This window comes from Elaeis guineensis, chromosome 10 (assembly GCF_000442705.2).
Source record: "Elaeis guineensis isolate ETL-2024a chromosome 10, EG11, whole genome shotgun sequence".
In the NCBI taxonomy this organism is placed as follows: domain Eukaryota; kingdom Viridiplantae; phylum Streptophyta; class Magnoliopsida; order Arecales; family Arecaceae; genus Elaeis; species Elaeis guineensis.
Genome location: NC_026002.2, coordinates 18,885,457 through 18,912,484, shown reverse-complemented (window position 1 = coordinate 18,912,484; position 27,028 = coordinate 18,885,457). Strand labels below are relative to the sequence as shown.

The following is a 27,028-nucleotide window of genomic DNA, read 5'->3' as shown; positions in this document are numbered from 1 at the left end:
ATTTAGTTCGGGTAAGAGAGGTAAGATTTCTTCTTCCTATCAGAATCTCTGGAGCAACTCTCGCACAATCGGCGAGAACAGGGAGGAATCATTAAGTTGGGATTGCTTGCAAGCCATTTACTGCTGGAGCATCCGGTTAGAACGAAACAAACGACTGTTTGCATTTGAGGCACAAGCTTTTTTCCAAACAGGTAAATCTATTGCTTGCTTATTCAATGACTGGCTGGGAAGAGTGAATAACCATTTTATCACACAAATTGGCCACTCGTTGAAAGCTATTGGAGGCTGGGTTTCTTGGGTTGGCCACAGCTAGCTTATCAGATGCCAAACAAACTAAAATTTGCATTTCCTCTTGGATGTTTCTCTGAATTAGTACCATTCGCAGAGATAACCCATGCAGTCGTTGACTGTGCCTTAGAAGGTCTCCTACATATTCTATTTTGACCGGCCTTTCGGTGAATTGAAAACTCTGGCTAAGTAAAGATACTGCCTGACTTCCAATGAACTTGGCGGGTGGTGTTAGGACTGATAACCAGAGGTGATGGCTAGCGAAATTCATAGCACTGCTATAGGTCTGGCAAGCTCAGTATGCTGACGATTCTTGGTATTATATTGGGAATGGGGATTGCACTATGAGACCTCATCCTAGCCGTTCTCTGACTGGAAGAATATCCACCGATTCGCTGAAGGTGATGTCATGGTGGTGCAACACAGATAGATCTTCAGAGGGCCTTGTATGTGGGAATTTATTAGACTCTGTTCTTCACCTGTCCACTTCTCTGTCTATAGTCTGTTCAGGTTGCAAGATTTTAGTTCATAAGTTTGTTCAAACGCTAGGCATCACTCCCCTTCACATGTACTTGGGTGTTACATCATGTGGCGGATTTTACCCATGTAATATCCTATCTATCATTATCAATATAGCTATCTATGGTGGAAGTATCTTACTTCCTCCTTTTCTCCAAAAAAAAAAAAAAAAAAAAAAGAAGGGAGGGATATAAAAACAACATATTCTTTTTTATTCAATAATATAAGATATAATGGTGTCCCTACTTCGATAATAACAATAATAAATTACTTGTGGTGGTATCCTCGCAGTTTACTCCAAAAGAGAGAAGCATTTGCACCTATGACCCTCAATAGCGAATTCGGTTTAAAAAGACATCGCTCTCAACCCTTGGCATATTCCAATGTTATGTTCTAACAAATTGGTTTACTTAAAGCTTTACACACACGAGAGAGAGAGAGAGATTACATTTCAGCACTAAGTCAAACTTCATCGAGCTTGTCTTTTTTTTTTTTTTTCCTCCTCAAATTGAAATCAGTTTTGAACCAAGCAGGTTCAAACTTGGTTCAAATAGATCTTGAACCGAGCTGTTTTAGGCCAAGCTCGGGCTCGATCTTCAGATGGTTTAATGCCCTTTAGCTATACGAGTAGAGGTGAAGTAGAGCGGCTTGTGGAAGCTAATTTACATCGTTCCACTATATAGAGATTATAGTATCTTTTGCTTAGGTTTAGCTAGGACGCCATTGAACATAGCCACTAATGATCAATTATAACAAATAAAAAACAGACTATGGGGATGCATCACACACGGGAAGTCTCTAACCACCTTCCCTTTGTGAGCTTGCTTTAGTTTGACCAAATTTCCAATCTTAATTATTTACCAACAGTGGATCTCATTTCTAGCTTGGCAGAATAAGCAATCAATATGGTCACTTGATTCGATATAGATTTCATGGATCAAATATTTCAAACTGTATAATCTATCACGCAGAGGAACTCAAATACAAGTTGAACTAATGTACTTGTTGGTGCAAAATCTGCTTGCGCCGGAGAAGCTGGAGTCGGGGAAGTCGCGGTCGCCGCCGGGACCTGCAAAGGAAGTCTAAACCGGAGGTGGGGTTGCTCCGGCAAGACCCTCCGACGCTCAAGTCAGTTCTCTGCCTCAACAAGAATGGAGTGCTCGAACGGAGAATTTAGCAGAGTTTTGAGATAAGAAATGAGCTTAAAGAATAACGTATCTGGGTGCCCCTTTTATAGGCGGAGGAAGCAATGGATTGATGGTGACGTTTGTAACCGCCTGGTAGTGGGCCGCCCATGATCAGGGGAATTGATTGCGAAAGGTAGTGGGCTAGACCCGTGGCTATTGTCATAGCCTGCCACGTAGGGCCTGTTGCAGGTAGTGGAGCGGCGTCCGTTGCCGCTAGCTGCAAGTGAGTAGTGGGATCGTGCAGCACCTGCCGCAGGGGGCGGAGCAGAATCGTGGCCGTTGACACAGCCTGTCAGAGAGTAATGGAGTCGTGTGGAATCCGCTGCAGGTAGTGGAACAGGATCATGGTTGTTATTGCGATCTGCCAAGGGGCGCGGATCCGTTGATCGAGGCTCGGCTGCGGTCGGAGTCCGGCCTCTGTAGAAGTCCGGGAAGGATCCTCCTTTCGGTTGGGGTCGTAGGTGAAGTCCGGCTCCCGTAGGAGTCCGGACGAAGCTTTCCTGCAGTGGATACTGAAAGTGGAACCCGGCTCCCGTAGGAGTCCGGGCAGAGCATTCTGCAATCAAAATTAAAGATGAAGTCCAGCTCCCGTAGGAGTCCGGACGGAGCTTACCAGCAGCTGATACTGAGGGCGGAGCCCGGCTCCCGTAGGAGTCCGGGCAGAGCCGAGCTGCTGTTGATGTCGGAGGCGGAGCCCGGCTTCCGTAGGAGTCCGGGCAGAGCTGTGTTGCAACCAAAGTTAGGGTGAAGTCCGGCTCCCGTAGGAGTCCGGTCGGAGCTTACCCGCAGTTCATGTCGGAGGCGGAGCCCGGCTCCCGTAGGAGTCCGGGCGGAGCTGAGCCGTTGTTGATGTCGGAGGCGGAGCCCGGCTCCCGTAGGAGTCCGGGCGGAGCCGTTCTGCTGTCGAGGGCGGAGCCTGGCTCCCGTAGGAGTCCGGCGGAGCCGTTCTGCTGAGGATTTCGGCTGTCGAGGGCGGAGCCCGGCTCCCGTAGGAGTCCGGGCGGAGCCGTTCTGCTGAGAATTTCGGCTGCGGGTATTTTATACCCAACAGTACTTAACCAAGATTCACACACCAACAGAGAAGATCAACTTGTTGGTAGGTATGGAAATTTGTGGTCTTGAGTGCGATAAGATCAAAATGTAGGACATGTAGTTTTTCAGGGGCTGGAGAGAGGAGAATTTTCTTTTTTTTTAAATAAAGAGAAATAAAGTGATCACTCACAATTATAATTATCTAGGTATAGATAATATGGAATTCAAAACCTATAGTGATTAAGCAAAGGGTCATGGCGATCAGGGCAAGCCTAGTTCACATTTATATAGCTGTTATATCTTTTTCAAAATAAAAAGGACCATGATAAATTTCACAGCAAGGATTATTGGATGTTGCCAACAAGCCTCATTCAGGATCCAAACTTGGTGGTGGGAAACCTGTCATAAAATTATCAGAAGAGGATTATGGATGTTATACGTGAGAAATTCTCTCTCTCTCTCTCTCTCTCTCTCTTCTTTTGGGTGATGGGATTACATGGGTCAAATTAGCCCTAAATGTGACAGTAGCATCCAAACACCAATGAAACCTCAAAAAATAACGAGAAGAAATGGATGAGAATAAATACTACATATACTTGATATCACACCTCGAATTCAATATCTGAATCAGATAAGTGATGACCACATACTTCTTAGGATAAGATCCTAAAAAATATGTAAGATTTGTATTTTCATCATTACATCAATCTAACTTAGTCAGTAATAAAAATAAATTTATTAATTTTTTATTCAATAAAAAAATAAATTTTTTAAAACTAATAAAAAATAGAACAAAGATCCAAAATATATTTTATTTAAAAATAGCTAAGTAAAAATATCTAAAATCCTATGCTTCACACTGATCAGTTCCAAGACCATTGAATCTTTTGAATCTGAAACAAAAAAAATAATAAAAAAAAAGAGCTTCACGGGCTTAGTAAGTTACTAGTACCTCTAATTTATTTAAATATTTATGTAAAAAATATAGTTTCATAAGTATAAAACAATCAACATATGTATTTTTCAATTATCCAAAGGTTGGCATTGCACTCTCATTCTCCTAATCCCTCTAACTATAGCCATGATCGGCCCTAGCTAGCCTCAAAGAAGACTAGATCCTGACTACAATATGCTATCTATTAGTTATGCACCAGTAATCATCCCACTGGAGGTCCGAAAGAAAAACTTACTTTGATATCATATAGAGAAATGTGCTTTCACCAACACATACTAGCGATCAATCCCACCTGGCTAGGTCCAGAAAGAAAAGCTAGCGTCTTGACTACAGCACCCTGTTTGTCGGTGTGTGCTAGTGATCACCCTATTTGAGATATGAAAGGTAACTAGATCTTGAATCTATATGATTATAGTTAGACTAAAGAGCAATAGACCGATAGACAACATATTTTGATGCAGAAAAAGATAATTCATTTTCTATTAAAATATGCATATTTGATCAAATATTTCGCTAATTATTTTCATATAGAGCACATAAGATAATTGATTTAAATATAATACTATAGCAATAAATAAATATATAATCAAATATCATGCACAATAAAATACATTAAGAGTAAAGGTAACTTACAATTAATTTTTGTCCTAGATTTTTGTGAAACTTCATCAATAAGAATATCAACCGAAATCTTTATGTAACGGATTTAGCCATGATCAAATTTCCTCGCTATTTGGATCTACAATTCTATTTGATCAATTCAAAGTTTTTAAGTCAAATCTCATTTTGTGGTATAGAGAAAAGTTGGAAACTTAGGCTTGACCGATTTAGACCAATTGAAATAGAGAAGAGAGAGAAAGTGAGTGTGACTTAGGTAAGATCAAAGTTGAGGGATGATCCATCAATGATCATGACATCCTGTGTAAGAATCAGATGAGGGAGATCAATTAGAATTTGTAGGAATTAATAATTAAGAAAAAAATAGAAGAAATAAGAAGAAATTGAAAATGAGAGAAGGAATAGACGGGAAAGGAAGGTAAGAGGAGAAAAGAGCAAGGGGAGAGACTTGGCAGCTGGTGGCTGGGGAGGTCGGAGTGGTTAGCTGTTCGCTAAGACAGTTGACGTACGGCGACGGCGGCCAAACCAAAGAAAACATCCAAAATTAGGTGTTTGATCGGCTAGAAATGAAAAAATCAGACTCTAATTAAGGAAAATAGAGAAGGATGAGAGAAGAAGACTCACCGACTATGGCAAAGGCCATCAAATCTCGACTGACGATGGTGATTTTTCTTTATAAAAATGGGGATGGATCTGAAACCAAAAAAAAAAAAGGTAATAAAGAGAAAGTGGAGGTTTTGGGAGGTCAGTCTTGGGCTAAGATGGCTCAACAGCCACTAGAGAGGAGGAAGGGAGGAAGAGGTGAGGGAGTGCTCGATGATGCCGAAAGCAAAGGAGGAGGGGGAGGTTTAAATAGGGAAGGATGTGAAGGATAAGACCGGTCTAATGCTGGCCATTCGCCGATTGCACGGCCTCCAATGACCATCAGCCATTCGCACCAGCTAGAAGATCCCACGTCAGCCACCATTGAGTGGCCTTATCACTGGAAGATGGGGATTGGGCAAGGGATTGGGATCTTTCCGATTCTAGTCCTATAATTTTTTTCTCAAAATACGAATCGAACTCCACAGTAGATTTGCCGATTTCAATTCAAAACTGTCCTAGGTAGGCTTGTTTCACACTTGATTTTAGTTAAAATGTTTTCAAACATACAAAAGAAGAAGCAAATCTGGTGAGAGTTGGCCTATTCTGACTTTCGTGAGCAGATTGCTAGATATCTCTAAATGCACTTATTTATTTTCTCAAAAAAAAAAAAGAATAGAATAAATTCGATCAATAATGTACATCATCTAAAGAAATGATGCTTGTGACCCCCCACCGCAAAATAAAAAAAGCCAACTCCATTGCTAGTCTAACTATTTAGGGTCATTATTTCTTTCCTTCCATTTTCCAAACTTACACGACTTCACCTAAAGGCATGTTTTTCCTTGGAATGTTTAAATAATCTTTGGTGTGGTTTACCCATTGTTTCTGATAGTTTTTCTGGGAATGGTATCTGCAGGCAACATAGCAGCGTAGCGTTTAGTATCTTGCTGAACAGGAGAACATCATTATGGTAAACTTTATATTGAACCTACATTAGAGGAGTGTTAATTGAAGCCATTCTGATCTATTTTTCGATAGAGCTTTTTTTTTGTTTTGGATGTGGGGTTCTATTTTATGTTAATGAGTTTACTGATGAGAAAATACCACCGGAAGGAGGTTAAGGATGTGCTTGGATGCACCAAATTCCGGTGGATGTTTCTGATGAAGGATGTCACAATTTACATACGTATGTTAAAATGAATTGCATATAACCATTGTAGCTTTGAGGGAATAATCAAAAGAACTTTGAAGCACGAAATTATTCTGTAATTGTCCTCTCATATGCATGTATATGTTCTTTTCTTCCATGCAGTCACTCCTCCTATATATTTTGATTTACATGGAAAGGAACAGAACCAAATAAATAAATCTTACACGAAATAACTTGCAACAATTTGTTTCTATAAATATTGTTACTTACAAGGGCTCCAGGCTAAAACTGTTTTCTGTGCATTCTATTTGGAAATTCCAGCTAGACTTTCTCGTATCATGTTATTGTGTTGCTGTTTTCTTAATGGGAATGTATGAATTAATTGATTACAGAGCTAAATACAAAACAATGTGATTCTCTCTCTCTCTCTCTCTCTTTTGATAAATTTGGATTTATTATATCAGTCTGTTATAAGAACATTCGGATTCAGCAATGAGACTTTTATAAAGCTTGGTGCCCGAGGGAATCTTTCATGTGGACCTGAGGATTGGGATAAGGTGCATATGGTAAGATGGAGCAAATTCTAATTTTGCATGGAGATGCCATCAACTCGATCCAAATGGCATATATATACCACCCCAGAAGGGTCATTAGTTCTTAAAGAAAGGCATGGAGGAGATGGAGATACATTTGATTGCGCAAGCAACTTCAGCAAGTATTGACACATCTCATGTTTGTTAGGATAAGCATTGCATGACTGCACCAAGCTTTGGATGCCGCAGGTTAATTTAGAGTCATGGGAGACTCTCACCATGGTGAAGAGATACTATGGGCCCCTGACGAGAAGTAATGCAGCTGTTGTAAGGTCTCTTACTTTTGGCACCAACAAAGCCACATATGGACCCTTTGGTGTAGAGGAGGGGAGACGCTTGTGTTTTAACATTCCTTCTGGTGTTAGTTTTGGGGTTTCCATGGGCGTTCTGATGGCCGTCATCTTCATGCGATTGGCATATATGTCAAGTCCATGGCTCAGTATCATCTGGAGCGAAGGCCGTGCTATGAACTCGCCGAACCCTGTCCACCATCGTATCCATACTAGATTTATATGACTGTTCCGTCTTACTTTTTCTTTAAGAAAAAAAAAAAAAAACTATTGCATGCAAAGCAAGTCTTGATGTAAACTTCCTGAAGTAATTATTAATGGACATAAATTCATGGACATGAATTTCTTCTTGATGTAATTATTAGTGGAATTTCACTTTGAAAAGCACTCACTTGGTATGGCACTTTGTTTTTTCTATGGTATGTCTGGCCTAGAATTAACAACAATAGAACTTCACATATGGCTTTCATGGCGACACAGGGCTGGTGATTTCTCTATGGGCAGATCCTCACAGTGATGCATATGGAATCACATTCTCCCGGTTTTACAAAGTATATTTTGATCATAGGTTAAAATTATGGCAATACACAGTATGTACATATATTCCTAAATATTCTTCGATAATTTATTTTTTATTTTTAATGAAAAATGAGAGGACAATTGTTAGAGTATTTTTATTTTTTTAAAAAAATAGCTTTTTACTCTTTAGTTACTGGACTTAATTTTGGGAAATGTTTTTAAATATCGGAAACCAGGCATTTCTTCCAATTATATGTGTGCTTCTTAATGTTGCAAATACAGTTCGAAACTATTGAGTCTTTTTTGTTTTAGATCAGCTTTGTATTATTAAGATGACTATTAGCTGAATATTTATTTTTTTTTATTTGATGATTGTTTGGCAGTAAACAATCATCTGTATCCGGCTCCTTATCCTCCATATATAGAGTTTTATTGCATGAGAGTGAATTCATTTTTTTTTAAAAAAAAATATATTTTATACAAATAGTCTCTCTTGTACTTACGAATTCTTTTATTTTTTTTTGAAGTATGGTTATATCTTCCCATATTTCATGCATTTACGTTAGCTATTCTGATTTAGCAAGCCAACTAGATAGTACTATACCAATAATCATATTATTTCAGGCATCATATCCCAAAAATATCTAGAGCATGCTCGGATGAAGAGAGGCTCCAAAATGTAAATGAAATGAGTGCACTTATTTCAACTATTTAATTGGAAAGGAATCTATTCATTTCGATTTTAATGAAAAATTGGAATACCCAATCCTCAAAATGCAATCTAAAATTTTACCTAGTATTTAAATCCGATTTTGGTTTCATTCAAAATTAAATATATTATAAATATGATTAATTTCGATTCTCATTCAATCTATTTTTTATTCCGATTCCACTTACGAATAAGACGCACCCTTGGTAGCCTGCCAACATTTATTCTTATTTTGTTGCAATAAGCAAGCTGGATTTAAAGTATTCAGACCACAGCCATCAATCAACTCCCCAACAAAATTCATTGAGGATCGGAGAGAAACGACCAACTACTGTCTATGCTGTCACAAGATACGAGATTGACTGCCTCTATTAATCTTCTTGCTTCTGCCGAAAATTCTCCAAAACTTTAGAATAAAATAAAATTAAAAATCCAGTGTAATTAACTTGTCTATGATGTATACCTATATATATATATATATATATATATATATATATTATATATATATATTATCATAAAGATATATCAGGATACAGGCTAATGCAATGCACATCCTAGCCATTAAAAAATTATATCTGCGTATATGAGAACTTTGCTGAAGCTGGCTTTATCACTCGTCAACCGGATGTGCCAGATGCTTCTACTGTTGCTTTTCATAGATTTTATTGATTTGGGATCTTCCTGCTTCCTATATCCAAAAAAAAAAAAAAAAAAGTTTTGTCTGTTATTACACGGCCTGCTGGGCGATGGGGCTTTTTTTTTTTTTTATCTGTAAGCATTTTCTAGTCCAGCATCAGTTTTTGGATAATCATCTTTTTAATCTTGTTTTTTTTTTTTTTTTTTTTTTTTTTTTTTTTTTTTTTTTTTTTTTTTTTTTTTTTTTTTTTTTTTTTTTTTTTTTTTTTTTTTTTTTATTTTTTTACACAGCTGCATTGGGATTGACATGAAGCAGCTAGCATTGAGTGCAGTATATGGAGGGTAGTCGACTAATGGATTGCTAAGCTGATTATTGTGGGCCCAACAAATTATTTGTGCACTCGAAACAAGTGCAACAAAGCAATGGGCAAGTATCTTGTTTACGCTATCATCCTTAATGGAAGAAGGAGAGAAATATTTAATACTCCACTACAGTAAAAAAAAGAGAGTTAGTCATCATTTTTTGCCAATACTTTTTGAAGTATCGAAGGTTGCGCTGACTGCCGATGCTTTTAAAAAACATCGTTTCTCAACGATGCTTAAAAGGTTGTAAAATTTCAGTATTTTCAACACCGACGCTTTTAGCAAAAACGTCGTTAAATAAAAAAAATACTGACGCTTGTTCGCATCATTATTTAACGACGCTAAAAAGCATCGTTAGGTTTGATTAATACCCCCATTCTCCTACCTTAATCTATCTGCCGCCGCCTCCTCCATCCATTCTCCATCTCCACCGACCCTATCTCCATCGATTCTCCACTGCCGGCCCTCCCACGCTCCATTCCTCGCACGTCTGCCATCGCTCGGATCACGATGATCGGTATCCCTTGCCAATGCTTGGATCGCAATCAAAAGGCCACCATAATCCCTGTGTCGGATCCCCATCAAGCGCGATGCGATCGTGGCCCCTAGTCTTAACAGCGTCCAAGTCCTATCTGCCGCCACCCGTGGGATCGTCGTCGAGTACCGACTGCGACCGCAATCCCAGAGTCTCGACCGTGATTCATAGTACATATATTATATATATATATTTTTTTTTTTTTTTGAAACAGGTGGCCAATTAGACTTTTTGTTTTTTTAAGAGAAAAGGAGTGCTTCTTGGTTGGAGAGTTTCCATCACATAGCCTCAGGAAGTCGTTAGAAAAATATTTTTGGTAGAGTAGTCCTTAAGAATCTATATAAAAATTATGTTTCACCAAAACAAGTTATTATTTATTTCAAATGTATATAAAAATCTTGAAAAATTTTTTGTCTGTTCAATTAGTTCTACTAATCTTTATTGATCGAACCCTAGTTAAGGTTAATTAGGATAATATCCTCTTATTTTAACAGTGAACTAGGCATGGGATTTAGGTTCTCACTCCCCCCTTTTCCAACTTGGGATATGGCTTGCAGGGAATATCGATGCTGGAGATGCCAGAGGACACGTGTTTTGGGTAATTGTCAATGTCACTAAGCCTGTAGAGAATAAGGGTCACTATAGAGCAAGGTGACGATGGCAACGGTTCTCTTTTGAGGGCTTACCTAACTTGTGTTATCTTTGGTGTCATCTGAAAAATTCTTAGTCGATTCAATGACATCAAAATTTAAATTTTATATTAATATAATATTTAAATAATATATTTATATTTTATTAGTAAATTTTTAATTTATCAGAGACGAATCAATCATAACATTCGTCCTAATGCAAGGATTGAACAGCGATGGTTGATCGAGTTATTCCCTATGTGACTTTCGAATCAGATGTATTTATATTTAATTGTGGATACATTAATTTTTGATACATATTTAATATCAGATAACTCAACAGCACTTCATATCATTTTTTTTAGGTATCAAAGATGATGGAGAGAAATAATTCAGATGAACTAATAGTCTTGCTCAGGACCTAACAAGATTGTGAATAGATATAACGGTTTCATAATTAATGACTTTAAATTTCATACTAAAGAACGGAAGAAATTTAGAAAAATACAGAATAGCGATGTTATGATGGAAGCGGATGGAAAATTCTATTATGGTGCACTTAAAGATATCTATGAGTTGGATTATTATGAAAAATTTAAAGTAGTATTGTTTAGATGTAATTGGGTAGACATAAACTCACCAAGAGATTTGAAACAAGATACAAATGGATTTACACTTGTAAATTTTTCAAGATTGATACATACTGGTGTGTTATTGAAGGATGATCCATTCATTTTTTCATCTCAACTTGTCAAGTATTTTATGTAAAAGACGCAAAAGATAAAGATTGGTTTACTGTCATCAAAACAAAATCTGGAGACTTATATGATATGGAAAACCAAGTGGAGGATGATGACGATGACACTTATACACAATGTATGTCCTACAATTTTGTCAGCTGATAATTTAAATGCTACGACGACATTGGTTAGAACAGAATTTGAAGGAAACACTACTGCTTGATTGTTACTGATAATAATTATTTATGATGTATATAATTTATATTAATTATTGTTTATTTTATTCCATATATTAACTGATTCTACCTTTTATTTATATAAATGCTAGGTGACATCATGTGTCGCAGGAGATGATATGCTGGTGTGCAATTCCAGTTTTCACAGATAGAGGCGGTACGTCTTCTTCAGTACAGCAGCATGAGGCCAGTTCAGCTGCACAGCATTCGAGCCCTGTCCTTCTTCATCATCAGCACAGCTCGATCCTCCTGTTCATCAGCCAGATGATGAAATAACGTGCAGGTATATATTATCTTTATGTAATTTTATTTTTATTTTATTTTATGTATATTTATGATATCGTTACTTTTATGTATTTTTTGCAGATGGATCCAAGAAAGTACGCCCCAGATGCGGATCCACAGTAGTACGAGATGTGTGGCAGATGCGTGAGAGCGAGAGAATTTTGTGGAGTGCAATCAACTAGGTCAGCCAATTAAGAAAGCTGCCTGCTTATTGACTTCATTTTTGGGGACTGTTGCTCGGAGGCCTCAGCTATGTCCGTTGGGCTATGCAAAATGGAATGACATGCTTCCAACGTATAAAGTTGAGCTCCTCCGAGTTATAGAGGTAATGAATTGATGTTCATACTGTATATTAATTGTTAATCACTTATATAATTTATTTCATTTAACTTTTTTTTTTATAGAGCAAGTTTGTTCTCCCTCCATCCACTCATGATTTTGTAATAAGTCTCTCAACCGCAAATGAAAGAATATAGAGCACAATTGAAGAGGGACTATATGAGATAGGGTATGACAGAGGAGGAGGTTGCTAGGAATTGTCCTCCTGATGTACCCCCTCATCAGTGGATGGAGTTGGTTCATTATTGGTTCTCTGAGAGGGCACAGGTATATTATCTACTCATTATCTTTTCTTTTAAATATTTTATAAAAATATTTATTTATATTATATATTATATATTATATATATAACAAGTTCTTTACTTTATTTTACAGACTTATTCTACTATTGGTAGAGCTGCACGAGCAGCTCAGTCTGTTCCTTATACATCGGGGTCGAAAGTTATGCACGACTCCGACAAGAGTTTGTATGTTCTTAAATTTCATAATTACTTCTAATTTTTATGTTGAAATATTTATATAACAATATCATTATGTATCGTGGACCATGTCTGTATCATGATACTCATATATTTTTTTAAATTATTATAACTATTTACTTAAAATTAAAATTATTTGTGTAGGTGGATGAGCATGGGAGGGAACCCGATAAAGTGGAGTTTTACCGAATGACTCATACTCATCAGGATGGTACTTTTATTCGATATGAGTCGAGAGATTTCTATGTACAGAATTATTAATATTCTATTTTTTGTAATGATTTTAATTTAATTTTGTTAGCTATTAATGTATAACTCTTATTTTCAAAATAAATACAGGAGAGGTCTACATCTCTCATTGCGGAGCGTGACGACGAGTCCGCAGCATCTACGCAGCAGAGCCGTATCGAGGTCGAGATGTTCACAGAGTTGATGGGACCAGAGCACTACAGCCAAGTGAGGGGTTATGGAGTAGGAGTCACCCCCACTCAGTTATCTGAGATTAGTAAATATACGTAGCATGCTGCAGTAGATTTTCAGGATTCACGCATCCGCAGACTCGAGACGGAGATACAAGAGATTAGACAGAGTCGTGTCGCTGAGATGGAGGAGATGCGACTAAGCCGTGCCAAGATGCAGGCCATGAGGGGACAGATTGATCGGCTTACATCTTTATTAGAGATATATGGCCCATCTCAGGTAAACACATATTATTAAATATATATTTTTATATTAATTTAATGATCTATATATTTTTATTTATAGATATGCAAATCAAGCTTTTCATATATTTTTTGTAGACTCCTGGCACATCAGGCACCCGTCGAGATGGTGGCACGTCACGTGGAGACAGCGACGACTATCACCTGTAGATTGACATCATTTTATTTTTATTGTAGTCTTATATTTATTTATATTACTCTTGATTGTAAGGACGATTAGTACTTTTTTTTATTTATATAAAACATGTCTTTTGGTTTGGTTAAATTTGCTATTGAAGTTTGCTTTTGGTGTGAATGGTGGTGATTGTACAGGTTTATGTTTGAATAATTGATATAATTTTATACAGAAATGTATGTATTTTTTTTTTGTATATAAAATCTGTATTTTTTTTTCTGTTAAAAAATGTAACGATGCTTATAAGCGTCGTTAATAGAGTGTTAACAATGCTTATAACGTCACTAGTGACTTAACTGCCGACGCTGCGAAAAGCATCTTCGAAAAAGGTGGAAGACGCGTTTCATTAACGACGCTACAAAGTACCGCTAAATTTTAATTTTACAATACTTTAAAACATCGTTAGAAAATATTGCGATCTTTTTAAAAGCATCGATGCTTGTCGTCTCCACTCTTACATAGGCAACGTTTTTGCGATGCTTTTTGAAGCGTCGTAAAGTTTTTTTTCGATGTTATTAGCATCGTAAAATACCTTTTATAGCATCGCTTTTTACCATTTTCACTGCAGTGCTCTTTTTCTTATCCCTCCTTAATGTATTGGCTATAATATACTAGCAATCAGACATGTGGAATGATGATTAAAAAAGTTAATAGAAACATAGTTAATTGGAGAACAAGAGAGATAAAATACATGGAGGATTAGAGAAATAGTATCACTATTTTTATTTATCTTTTTAAATTTTAAAAAGAGTCCAATAAGTTGGGATGTGAATAGAGATGGATGGAGGTTGGCTTTCTAAAATAGAATCTAACCATGATTTAGATATCTTGAAAACAGTCAGAGGGAAGGTAAAGGACATTGTTAATTATATATTTAACTTGTTTAGTCATATTCTTTTGCAAATATACATGAGGGGAGAACTAAGGATATTTTTGCCATAAAATCTGAAGGGATATAAAACAACAGGTTTTAATTTTATTCAACAATATAAGATATAGGGTTCCCCACTTCAATAATAACAATAATAAATAATAAATACTTGTAGTGGTACCCTCACATGGTTTACTCCAAAAGGGAAAGCATTTGGATCGATGACCCCCAACGGTAGATTTTTATAAGGAAAAAAATACATTGTTTATTTAGTCATTCAAAGATACTCCATAAATTCAAGATGTGAGAGAATCTCTACACTTCAAAGAGATTATCAAACTTGAGGCTTTATGGACTAAATTGCAGGGATTACTCTCAAGCTCCTTAGGGTCCAGTGGAACTACCAGTACATAAAGTTCCTATAGCCTCATTATTTATTGAGATGAAAATCATGGGCAAAAGATGAGCAAAAAAGATGTTCAAGTTCCAATTCAGTTGTCACATATAGACGAGTATAACCTTCTTATTTTGACTGTTGCTGTAACCTTAATGCTCTTGCTTGGAGGAACACATCCTCTTTAATACTTTGCTCTTTGCTGTGTCTTGTATATCTTTTTGTTGTATATATGCATCTGAATAAAATCGGACAGTAATTTATTGCTTTTTTTTCCATCAAAAAAAAGATGACCCCCAACAGCACGTGCGTGTGCACGCACACCTGCACCGCACACACACTTGAGAGAGAGAGAGATATTACATTTTCAAGACTAACTTAAGCTTTATCGAGCTTGGTTTTTTTGTTCAAATTGGAATCAATGTTGACCCTAGTGGGTTCAAGCTTGGTTCATTTAGCTTCAAACGGAGCTCGAAGTGAGCTTTTTTTAAGCCAAGGGCAGGCTCTTTGGAAAGTTTAATGCCCTTAGCTACATGAGATAGAGGTGAAGCAGATCGGCTCATGGAAGCTAATTTACATTGGTCCACTATCTAGAGATTATAGTGTCTTTTGCTTAGGTCTAGCTAGAGTGCCATTGGATATAGCCACTAACGATCAATTGCCACAATTACAAAAAGGCTATCGGGATGCATGATCCAGAGGAAGTCTCTAACCACCTGCCCTTTGTGAGCTTGCTTTAGTTTGACCAAATTTCCAGTTTTATTTACCAACAATGGATCTCATTTCTAGCTTGGCAGAATGAGCAATCATGGTCAATTGATTCGATTTAGATCTCACGGATCAAATATTTCAAACTCTATAATCTATCATGCATAAGAACTCAAATACAAGCTGAACTATTAGTTAACCAAGATTCACACCAATATAGAAGATCAACATGTTAGTAGGTTTGGGAATATGGGGTCTTGAGTGTAATAGCCAACTTGCTACGAAGTTTACAATAAAATGTTTCCTATGTCAGCTAGGCTAGCGAAGGTTCATCGTACCAAACTACCGCAATCAGCAAGAAAAACATCATTATCAGCCGTACTAAAGTTTGCTTTTATTGGGCGTGCTTTGAATTATTCTTCATGCAAGGCCCAACCTTTGCATGAGAATAAGAATAATATATTATTGAAGCATGGGATATGATACCATCCTTTCCCTCTAAGCATAACCTATCCAGTCAGATCACCTCTGTAGTCTTGATGGGAAGATCACCTCCACAGTCCCAATGAGCCCAAGTGCAATAAGATCAAAATGTAGGACATGCAATTTTTCAGGGGCTGGAGAGAGGAGATTTTTTTTTTTTTTTTAAATAAAGAGATCACTCACGGTTATAATTATCTAGGTATAGATAATATGAAATTCAAAACTTATAGTCATTAAGCAAAGGGTCATGGCTATTAGGGCAAGCATTGTTCACATTTATATGGCTATTGTATCTTTTTCAAAATCCAGAGGATTACCATGATATAAATTTCACCGCAAGGATTATTGGATGTTGCCAACTAACTAGCCTCATCCAGGTCCAAACTTTGGTGGTAGGAGATCTGTCATAAAATTATCAAGAGAGGATTATGGATGTTATATATGAGAATTTTTTTCTTTTTTTAAAAAAACTTTTGGTGATGGGATTACATGGTTCTTATAGTTGGATGGCGCACTTCTTTTTTGCACATGAACCTCATCCAAACACCAACGAAACCTCAAAAAATAAGGAGAAGAAACAATGACTAGAATAAATAAATCTAGTTTCATGGATCTAATATTTGATCAAACTGTATAATCTATCTTGCATAGGAACTCAAATACAAGTTGAACTATGTAGTTAATCAAGATTCACACCGACAAAGAAGATCAACGTGCCGGTCGGTACGAAAATTTGTGATCTAGAGTGTAATAGCCAACTTGTGCATATGTTACATTTTTTTTTTATTTATAGAAATAAAAGAATCTTAGTTATCGACTTGCTACTAAATTACAATCAAATGTTTCCAACGTCAGCTAAGCTAGCTAAGATTCATTGCGCCAAACTACGGCAATCAGCAAGAAATCCATCATTATAGAAGTGCACTTTTATTGGGCACGCGTTGAATTATCCTTCATGGAAGGCCCAACCTTTGCACGAGCATAAGATTAATTCTTGAAGCGTGGGATATGATACCGTCCTTCCACTCTCAGCATAATTTATCAAAAGAAGATTATGGATGTTATATTGGGAAATTTTTTCCCTTTTCTTTTTTTTTTTGGTAATGGGATTGCAAGGGTCTCAACCCAAATGTGCTCGGTGTTAAGCAAATTGATATTACATGAACCTCACCCAAACACCAACCGAAACCTCAAAAAAAAAAAAAAAAAAAAAAAAAAAAAACTTATGAGAACAAATACTACGTACACTTGATCTTAGTTAAGAGGTCTGGAAAGATATAAAAGAAGAAGCAGCAGCAAATCTGGTGAGATTTGGCCTATTTTCACTTTAGTGAGCAGGTTGCTAGACACATCTAAATGTACTTAATTACTTGTTTTCTCAAAAAAGGAATACAATAAATTGGATCAATAATGTACATCATCTAAAGCAATGATGCTGTGAACCCCCACAGCAAAAAAAAAAAAAAAAAGCCAACTCAATTGCTACTCTCACTATTTAAGGTCATCATTTCTTTCCATTTAATTCCAAGCTTACACGGCTTCACATAAATGTACGTTTCTCATTAGTCTTTAGTGTGGCTTTACTGGTTGTTTTCTGATGGAGTTTCTGAGAATAATATCTGGAGGCAATGTAGCAGTGTAGTGTCAATTAGTATCTTGTTGAACGGGAGAACATCATTATGGTAAACTTTATATTGAACCTACATTAAAAAAGTGTCAATTGAAGCTATGCCGATCTATTTTTGATAGAGGGCTTTTTTCCCCCTTTTATTAATGAGATTGATGAAAAAATACCACATCGAGCAGGTGATCAAGTTTGTGAGGATGTGCTTGGATGCCCCAAAATCCAGAAGATGCTATCTCATGCAATTACTGATGAAGCATGTCACTGTATATTTAGACATGTGCATTAAAATGAATTGCATACAATTATTGTCGGTTCGGAGGGAATAATTTAAAGAACCTTGAATCATGAAATTATTGGCTGCATGAGTCCAACTGTCCTCTCATGTGCATGTGCTTTTTTTTCCAAATTATATATATTATTTAGGATATCGTATATGTTCACAGAAAATCATATAAAATATTAAAAAGTCGTATATATTATTCAGGATGTCATATGTATTTACAGAAATTATATAAATATTAAGTGCACTATGTGGTCCAATATAATTAGATGGTATGCTCCACATCAATTTTATTGCATCACATGCAGTGCACAAAGACTTTCTCTTCTTTCATATCTCCCATTCCATGATTGTCAATTTCCTCCGATTGTTTCGACTGCTGCATGCAAAATGATTTTTGACTGTAAGCTTCTTGAAGTCAGTTAATTGCATACCATGTTAAACTCATGGACATCAATTTCCTTTTGGTGTAATTATTTTAGGAATTTCACTCAGAAAAAAGATCTCACTTTTTTTGGTAAAGTGAAAAAAGAAACTCACCTGGTGTGGCACTTTGCTTTTGCTACTTCTCTATGATCAGGCCTTCATGTATTAACTTAAAGTCCTCGGAAGCATTTTACTGCTCGCCAGCTATTGGAATATCTTAGTTCTCGTGGACACACTTCCGCACTTCCACGTCGATCCACCGGAGTAGCATATTTAGAAGGACAGAATTTATCAGCCATAATGAAGTTGTGCTTTTGTTGGGTACTTTTGGAATTATTCTTCATGGAAGGCTCATGCAACATTTTGAGAGAGAATAAGAATAACTCCCAAAGCAGAGAATGTGATGCCACCCTTTCTCACTACCTACAACTTTCTCATCTGGTCAGATCACCTCCGAAGTCACTAGCTACTCAATTCCAATGCCCACAAAAGTACCCATCCATCTAGCCAATACCTTTCTAAATCAGAAATTGCAAGATTCAATTTTTCAAAAAAAAAAATAAGAATTAATATTTTTGAGATAAAGGAGGAGAGGTTTTTTCAAACTAAGCTGGCTTGCATCAAGCCGAATAACAAAGGGTTATGACTATTGATAGGGATTGGGATAGCAATTGATTGGATGTAGGATAGGTCGATCAATATCCATATCCATCTCGTAATTAAAATCTTATATCTATACGTCCCATACCCACTTGGATAGGGTCGGATAAAGTTGGTGATATAGGTTGGATCAAGTTGGGTAGATAAGACAGATTTGATCAAATCGGATCGGATTAGATAAAGAGCTCACCATGCACATATTCTAAAATAATTATAATTTAAAAAAAATTTTGATTAAGATTATATTTAATCAAGTTCATATTAAGGTATACTATTATCGGCATCCGATCTGAATCCATTTTGGATATTTTATCAAGAATCCATATCTATTTTGATTTTAATTAAATCGGATCGGATATACGATAGATCAGCTATAATTACTATCCCTAATTATTGAGACAAACCCCAATTCATATTCATGCAGTAGCCATTTCTCTTTCAAAATTTTAAGAATATTTGCCAACGGTAAAAAATTACCATAATGGTTGTTGCATGCATGTTACCAACCACCCTTTATCTTATTGGGTCAGCATTTGTTTATTGTGTGATGGAGACTTGCCGCAATCCCATCGAATTTCTCAAAAGATAAATATTCGATTTATTTATGGAAAGATACCAAGATGACCTAAAATGATTTGTTAAAAATATCTAAAATGAAAAGATAGCAGCATGCAGTGGCAAGCCTGACATCAAATGTTGGAAAGATTATTAATAATTTTTAAATAATATTTTTAATAAATAATAAAATAAATATATATATATTCAAAAATATTATAAAAATATCAATAATATTTAATTTTATGTATAAACAAAGATAAATAAAAAATATTATCTTATGCTATTTACAAAATGATTTTGATTGTATAAAAATCTCAATAATCTTCCATTAGTTGGAGAATAAATAAAGGTTGAAGAATAAATAAACAACTATTTTTAAAAAAAAATATTATTTTTAATAAAAAATTAATATATAAATTAATTATATATTTTTTTTTCAAACCGATGAATTCGTAACGTGTGTAAGTCTAAAATATTGGAGAGGCCATCATATATATAAATATATAGATAATAAATATTTTTAATTTTAATATTGGTAGCATGATGTGCTTGCCTGTTGAATATAGACCTCACCCACCCACTGATGAATGAAAATCTTAAAAAAAAAAAAAAAAAAAAAGGTGGAGGGAAACATCTTATGATGAGAACATGAGAACAAGTGCTACAGTTGAGCTCAGCTAACAGGCCAGAAATTAAAAGACGCAAGTGAAGAAGAAAAAGAATCTGGTGCGAGTTGGCTTATTTTCACCTAGTGAGCAGATCCTCACACGTTGAACTGAATAGCCTTTTTTTTTTTTGGTAGAAGAAGAACTATTCATTGTTGGAGAATAATATTTAAACTCAAGAAATACGGTACATTTTTTATGGAAAGAACTGTGGTACCTTTATCCAAAGAGATGATGCCGGGACCTCATAAAAAGCAAGCTACAAGGCTGCTCTCTCTATATAAGCTCAAATTTCTTTTCATTTTTCAAGCTAACATGGTTTTCTTTGACATCCACACAAAGAGGTAAATCTCTCCTTGGAAGCTTTAAGTAGTCTTTTGTTTGGCTTTACCAATTGTTTCTGACATAGTTTTGGGTATAATATTGCAGCTAGTATAGCAATATAACTTTTAGTTCCTGGCTGAAAAGGAGAACATCTTCAGATGGTAAGCATTAAATTAAGTGAATCAAGAGTAGAAGTGCAAATGAAACCATTCTGTAAAGGTCTATTTCTTGGGAGAGTTAGTTTCGAGGGGGCAAAAACTTCAAAAATCTGTTCTATATTAATTAAGAAGTTTTTGGATGCATGCACTAACAATTTCCAATAGTTGGTGTCTTTTATACTAGTTGATGAAGGATGCTATATTTATACATGTCCACTACGACGAATTATATAACCGTTATAGGTTCGACAGAATAACCAAAAACCATAGAAGCATGAAATTTTTGGCTACACGAGTATTTCCATCCTCTTAATTATGTTCATATGCTCTTTTCTTGCATATACTCACGCTTCCTAGATATTTTGATTTTAAATTCCAAAATTTCAAATTAAAGAGCTTGGAGAAAGCAACATAATTTACTTGTAACTATTTTTTTCATTTACATAAAAAATTACTAGGGCTCATAATATAAATTGTGGGCTCCAAGCCAAATCCATTCTTTGTTCATTCTGATTTTTAGATCCTAGATTTTTCATTGTTATTAAATCTCATATTATTTAATGGATTACAGAGCTTAACACAAAACAATGAGATAATATTGTTAATCCTCTTTCCTAACCTATATGGCTTCACATAAAGGTATGTTTCTCCATGGAAGGTTTGAATAGTCTTTAGTGTAGCTTTACCGGTTATTTCTGATAGAGTTTCTGGGAATAATATATAGTTTCAGGCAATATTGTATTATAGCTTTTATTAGTTCCTTGTTGAATGGAAGAACATCGTTGTGGTAAACTTTATACTGAACCTACGTGAAAGGAGTGTCAATTGAAGCCCTGATCTATTTTTTGGGAGATCTTTTTTTTTTTTTGTTTTTTGGAGGGGGGATCTGTTTTATGCTAATGAGTTTACTGATGATCAAAAGATATCACATCTAGGAGGTGATTAAGTTTTGAAGGATATTGAATCTAAATTCCAGTGGATGTTAATAATGAAGGATGTCACGATATATAATATACACACACACACACACACACACATATACATACACATATACATACATACATTAAAATGAATTGCATATAACTATTGCAGGTTTGAGGGAATAATCAAAAGGACTTTGAAGCATGAAATTATTGGCTGCATGAGCGTAACTGTGCTCTTATATGCACATGTTCTTTTCTTCCATGCAGCCACGATTTCTATATATATGTTTTGATTTACATTCGAAGGAACGAAACAAAATGAATAAATCTGACACGTAATTACTTGCAACAACTTGTTTCCATAAATGCATGCAGCAACTTAATATATAGGGCTCCAAGCCAAAACTGTTTTTCCTTGCATTCTTCCTAGATTTTTCTTGTAAGTCAATATCATATTATTGTTTTCTTAATAAGAATATGTATTATTTAATTGATTGCGGAGCCTAATACAAAACAATGAGATTCTTCTGGTAATTCTCCAATAATTTTGGATTTATTATACCAGTCTATTATAAATACATCCGCACCCGGCAATGAGTTTCTTATTAAGCTTGGTGCCCGAGGGAATCTTTCATTTGGAGTCGAGAATTGGGATGAGGTGTTCAATGGTAAGCTCAGGCAAATTCTAATCTCACATGGAGATGCCATCAACTCCATCCAAGTGTCATACAGTACTACCCCAGGAGAGAGATTAGTTCTTGCTCATAAGCATGGGGGAGATGGAGATGAATTTGATTGCGTAAGCAACCTCAGCAAGTTTGACACATCTCATGTTTTCTTTTTTTTTGGATAAAATAAATGACAGCACCAATCGTTGTGTGCTGCAGGTTAATTTAGAGTCATGGGAGAGTCTTACCATGGTGAAGGGATACTATGGGCCTGTCAGGAGAAATGATCCAAGTGTTGTACGATCACTCACTTTTGGCACCAATGGAGCCACATATGGACCCTTTGGCACCGAGGAGGGGATACCCTTTTGTTTCCATATTCCTTCTGGTGTTAGTTTTGGGGGCTTCCATGGGTGTTCGGATGGCCGTTATCTTCATGCGATTGGCATATATATCAAGTCCACGGCTAGACATCATCTTGGGCCAAAACCTGAACGAGTTTACTTTGGACGCTCTGTTCATTCGGTGGAGTAAGTGTAGAAAGCTGCAAGTTTTACTGATATTTTTCTCGTGCGTCGCATCCCATGGTTGTCAATGCCCTTCAGCCAAAGCGTTGAGCATGGATCTGCTAACGTGATGACCATATCCGGGTTCGACTGCTGCATGCACAACAAATCTTGATGTAAACTTCTTGACGTACCGAGTTCATTGCATCCCATGATGATAGATTCATGGAAATAAATTTCCTTTTGATGTAATTATTTGAGGACTTCTTCCACTTTGGAAAAGCGCTCACAATTGATATTGCACTTTGTTTTTGCTACTTCCATAATGTATCTGGTCGAGAACAACAAAAGAGTTTCACCATATGGGCTTACATGGTGCCACATGTCTACTGCGGAGGTGGTCAAGCTGCTGTTGACATGAGCTCTTGTAGGTGATTTCTCTGTTGGCAGTCAAAAGCGAATTTATTGGGAAGAGTTGGCCTTGAGAATGAAAATGGAAATGGGTGGTTTGTACTCCAGCTATTTGGTTGGACCAAATCCTGTTGCCACCAGAAAGATTATCTGGTTCAGACTATCGAGCTGGAGTCCAAAAAAAAAAAAAAAAAAAAAAAAAAAAAAAAAAAAAAAAGATGAAGCAGTCTCCGATAGGCTAGTCAAACCTTTGAAAACTCACCGATCGGATTTTAGTCCCCGGGCGGTTTCAGAAATCGGATCCTGCAAAACTATCAAATATAAGAAAAGTACCCACACCGAATGGGAGGTTCCCAGCGATGGATCCTCTGATACCTAAATCAACCTCTCACGGAAGCAAATAAAAAGATCTGAATTTTTGAGGGGGATCTGTGATGATCCAAATCGAGTATGAAATGGAGTAGGGTGTAATAGAGAAATAGATTGTGAAAGTCCAATGGACTCTGGATGATACTTGTAGTATCCAGATGGGTTTCGAGATGAGCTCAAGATTGGTGGGAGAGACGGATCCAGTACATATGGAGCTCGTCTTCAAAAAATGGCATATGAAGGAAGTGTTCACTTATGTGGAGGATTTGAAGAACTTAGTGTTTGTGGACGAAGGTAGGTACCTACATATGGGGGACGTGTGCTATTATTCCCTCTAGGGCCCATAGAGGAGTGCCTAGGTTGTTAGAGAATAACAGCTTGCACATCCTGAGTTTGTTGAGACCGTATAGTGGAGGAGCAGAGGTGGTAGCTTGTTGCTTAGCGGATAGAAGGCTCTATAATTTCTTTGGCGCAGTCGTGCAAATTCATGTAGTGGTAACTTAGGCTACTCTGGCACCTGTCAACAAGAACACGTGCAAAACAACTATTGGGATGCCAGTGCATGGTGGATGGAGCATTTTGAATGTATCAAGTCCGATTTTCATTCTCTTGGAGGAAATGAGAATCCTCCAACCATTCAAAATTCAATTTCTACTCTTCTTCAGTATTCAAATCCTATTTCGATTCCGATTTTCATTCTAATCCATTTCGATTTCGATTTTGAGAAAATACCATATTTGGGAAGTGATCGAGCTTTTAAGGATACTTGGATGCACTGTATTCCAATAGATGTTCTCACATATTCGGTGGCAAAAGATGTCATGATTTATATACGTACATTAAAGTGAATTGCATATAACAATTGTAGGTTCGAGAGATTGCTCGAAAGCACTTTGAAGGATGAAATTATTGGCACGAGTTTAAATAATAACCGTCCTCCCACCTGCATGTGTTCTATTCTTCTAAGCAGCCAAAACCATTTTTCTTTGCATTCTAGTTTGAAATCCTAGATTTCCTTGCAAATCAATACTATATTATGTTTTCTTAAAAGGAATGTACTATTTTAATTGATCGCAGAGTTTAATACAAAACAAGCAGTTTCTCGTGAAGCTTGGTGCTGTAGGGGATTCATTTGGACCTGGCTGGGATGAGGCGGGCTACGGTGAGGTCAGAAAAATCCTTCTTTCGCATGGAGACGCCATCAACTCCATCCAAGTGTCATATTGTACAGAAGGAACATCAGTTCTTGCTCATAGGCATGGAGGAAGTGGAGATAAATTTGATTGTGTAAGCAACCTAAGCAAGTTTTTGGCACCTTAATTTCGTGTTTGTTTATATGAACTTGATTGCATTAGCTTAAATGTTTTGCAGATTAATCTAGAGTCGTGGGAGACTCTTACCATGGTGAAGGGATATTATGGGCCACTGGCAGGAAGATATGAGAATGTTGTAAGATCGCTCACTTTTGGCACCAATGGGGGCACGTATGGACCATTTGGCATCCAGGAGGGAACACCCTTTTGTTTCAATGTTCGATCTGGTGTTTATTTTGGGGGATTCCACGGCCATTCTGATGACCGTTATCTTCTTGCAATTGGTATATATGTCAAGCCCATGGCTACATATCATTACCGGCCGAAACCTGGACGGTCCGATGCGCCACCGTATTTTTATTCGGCAGATTAAGCCATAGCTTTTTGTTATGAATCACACTCCATGGTTGTCGATGCTTGTCGTTGTGCCAAAGCGTGAAGTATGGAAAATAGGGAGTTTAGTATTCATGACATCAATGTTTTAACTACTGGATTTGGAAAAGAAATCCTTATGCAAACACCATTTAAGGTTGCAAAACAGATCTATTTCTGCTTGGTCAAATAAGATAAAGTTTATTTCATGGAATCTAGAGATCAAAATTGCCTTTGCCCAAGGTATCTTTTTGCCCCTATCCCCTCTACGAACGTACGAGAAACAAGACAAGGACAGCTTACGATCTACCTCTGTGAACCCTTATGTACTTACCAAGTCTGGAGCAGTACACTTGAGCCGCACTGGATAATTAAGTTTGGAACAGTACATTTGAGTCACATTTGAAAGTCCAATCCCGAATGGTGCAGGTCATAGCCTTCCATCATGACAGCTTTAAAGCGACTCATGTAGCTCCAAAAAAATTCTTCATCTTTCTACTAAATAAAGAAGAGGACGTTAATACTCTTTTTTGACTTCCTGCTGCTCTAAAATTGAGCAATAAATTGAGAACCAAACTCCTCAAAAGAGTGGATGAAATTCGACTAGAGCCTGGTATACCAAACTCGAACAGCATCTTAAAGATGGCAAGGAAGAACTTGCACCACAAGCATCCAAGGTCCCTTGCAGTATTATGAGAGTCTTGAAGCTCTTCAAATAGTTGTAGAGATCAGTGGTGCCATTGTAGAACCCCATCGATGGTGTCTTGAATTGGTGAGGGATTAGCTCCCTCATAATCTGCTGCATAAAGTAAGGGCAATTGATAAACAAGGGCTCTCCATTAAAGCCAACTGGTGCTAGCGAATGACCTTGAGATAGCGATCCACCTACTGGATCTTTTGATCCAGCTCATCCTGCCACTCGGACCTCCTCTTGGGCTAGTGACTTGCAAATCCACTCACAAATGAGTCCTATGAGGAAGAAGAGAGTGAAAAAGAGGGAGAAGTAGGTTCATGCTCCTTACCTCACTTACTGCTCCTAGAGTGAGGTTAAGGGACACAGGTCACCCCTTTTGAACTAGACGATCGAGGGTAACAATGAAGGGAAGCTCGCTCGGAGCTCTGATGGATGGATCGAAAGATTTAGAGGACTTCTTCTAGGTTGGTGGGGCAAGATTGGTTACTCCATTTTAGGCTCCTTAGGAAAGGAGGAAGATTAGGGGCCATCAGAGTCGAATGATCGCTCGGCACTGGAGTGGGTTGATGGGTCGACTACTACAAGCCATGTACTATAGCCGTTAGTATCTGAACCTACTACAGGAGCTACTAGAACTACTCGAAGATGAGTGTAGGGGCAATCCGAACCTCCTGAACATTGAGATCTCAGTGATCGAGGTCAACGAATTCCATAGATACCTTCAAATGGGTGGTGGAAGATGTCGCCACAGTCTTCTTATTTTTCATACTCAGATAATTAAGAGAGAGGCTCGGAACCTCAAATATGAGTCGTGCCCTTTCTGTAGTACTAATCTATTGCCGCCGAAGAGTCAAGCTGGCTCAGATTACTGAGTTGGAGTTGAAAAAGAGGAAGAGAGATAGTCGCAGGACAACTAGCCAAGACCTTTGGAGTCGGGTAGTAGCACCAAGTCTTTAATTGATCCATTGAATTGGACTCTGCAAAACCATCAAAAATAAGAAAGTCCTTACACTAGGGGGTTTCCTTAATGGTGG

The 27,028-nt window shown here is 37.0% G+C and overlaps 1 protein-coding gene across 4 annotated transcripts; it reads left to right on the top strand.

The window, feature by feature from the left end:
* Nucleotides 1–20,468: 20,468 nt before the first annotated feature.
* LOC105052852 (jacalin-related lectin 19) lies at nt 20,469–25,322 on the top strand. Of its 4 annotated transcripts, none has more exons than XM_073245045.1 (4): nt 20,469–20,600; nt 20,686–20,741; nt 24,726–24,902; nt 24,987–25,322. In XM_073245045.1, exons 2-4 carry the CDS (start codon nt 20,739–20,741, stop codon nt 25,299–25,301), a joined length of 495 nt encoding a protein of 164 aa, XP_073101146.1. In that variant the 5' UTR covers nt 20,469–20,600; nt 20,686–20,738; the 3' UTR covers nt 25,302–25,322. The 4 variants fall into 4 exon arrangements, with proteins under 4 accessions (XP_073101146.1, XP_073101145.1, XP_010932116.1 ...); XM_073245044.1 differs by having other exon boundaries at nt 24,714–24,902; XM_010933814.4 differs by having other exon boundaries at nt 24,693–24,902.
* Nucleotides 25,323–27,028: the final 1,706 nt, after the last annotated feature.

What these genes read in the sequence shown, in the direction of transcription:
- LOC105052852 (XM_010933813.4), top strand. An exon ending in ATGGAGATGAATTTGATTGC is followed by an intron (nt 22,461 to 22,548) that starts GTAAGCAACCTC and finishes TGTGTGCTGCAG; the next exon opens with GTTAATTTAGAGTCATGGGA.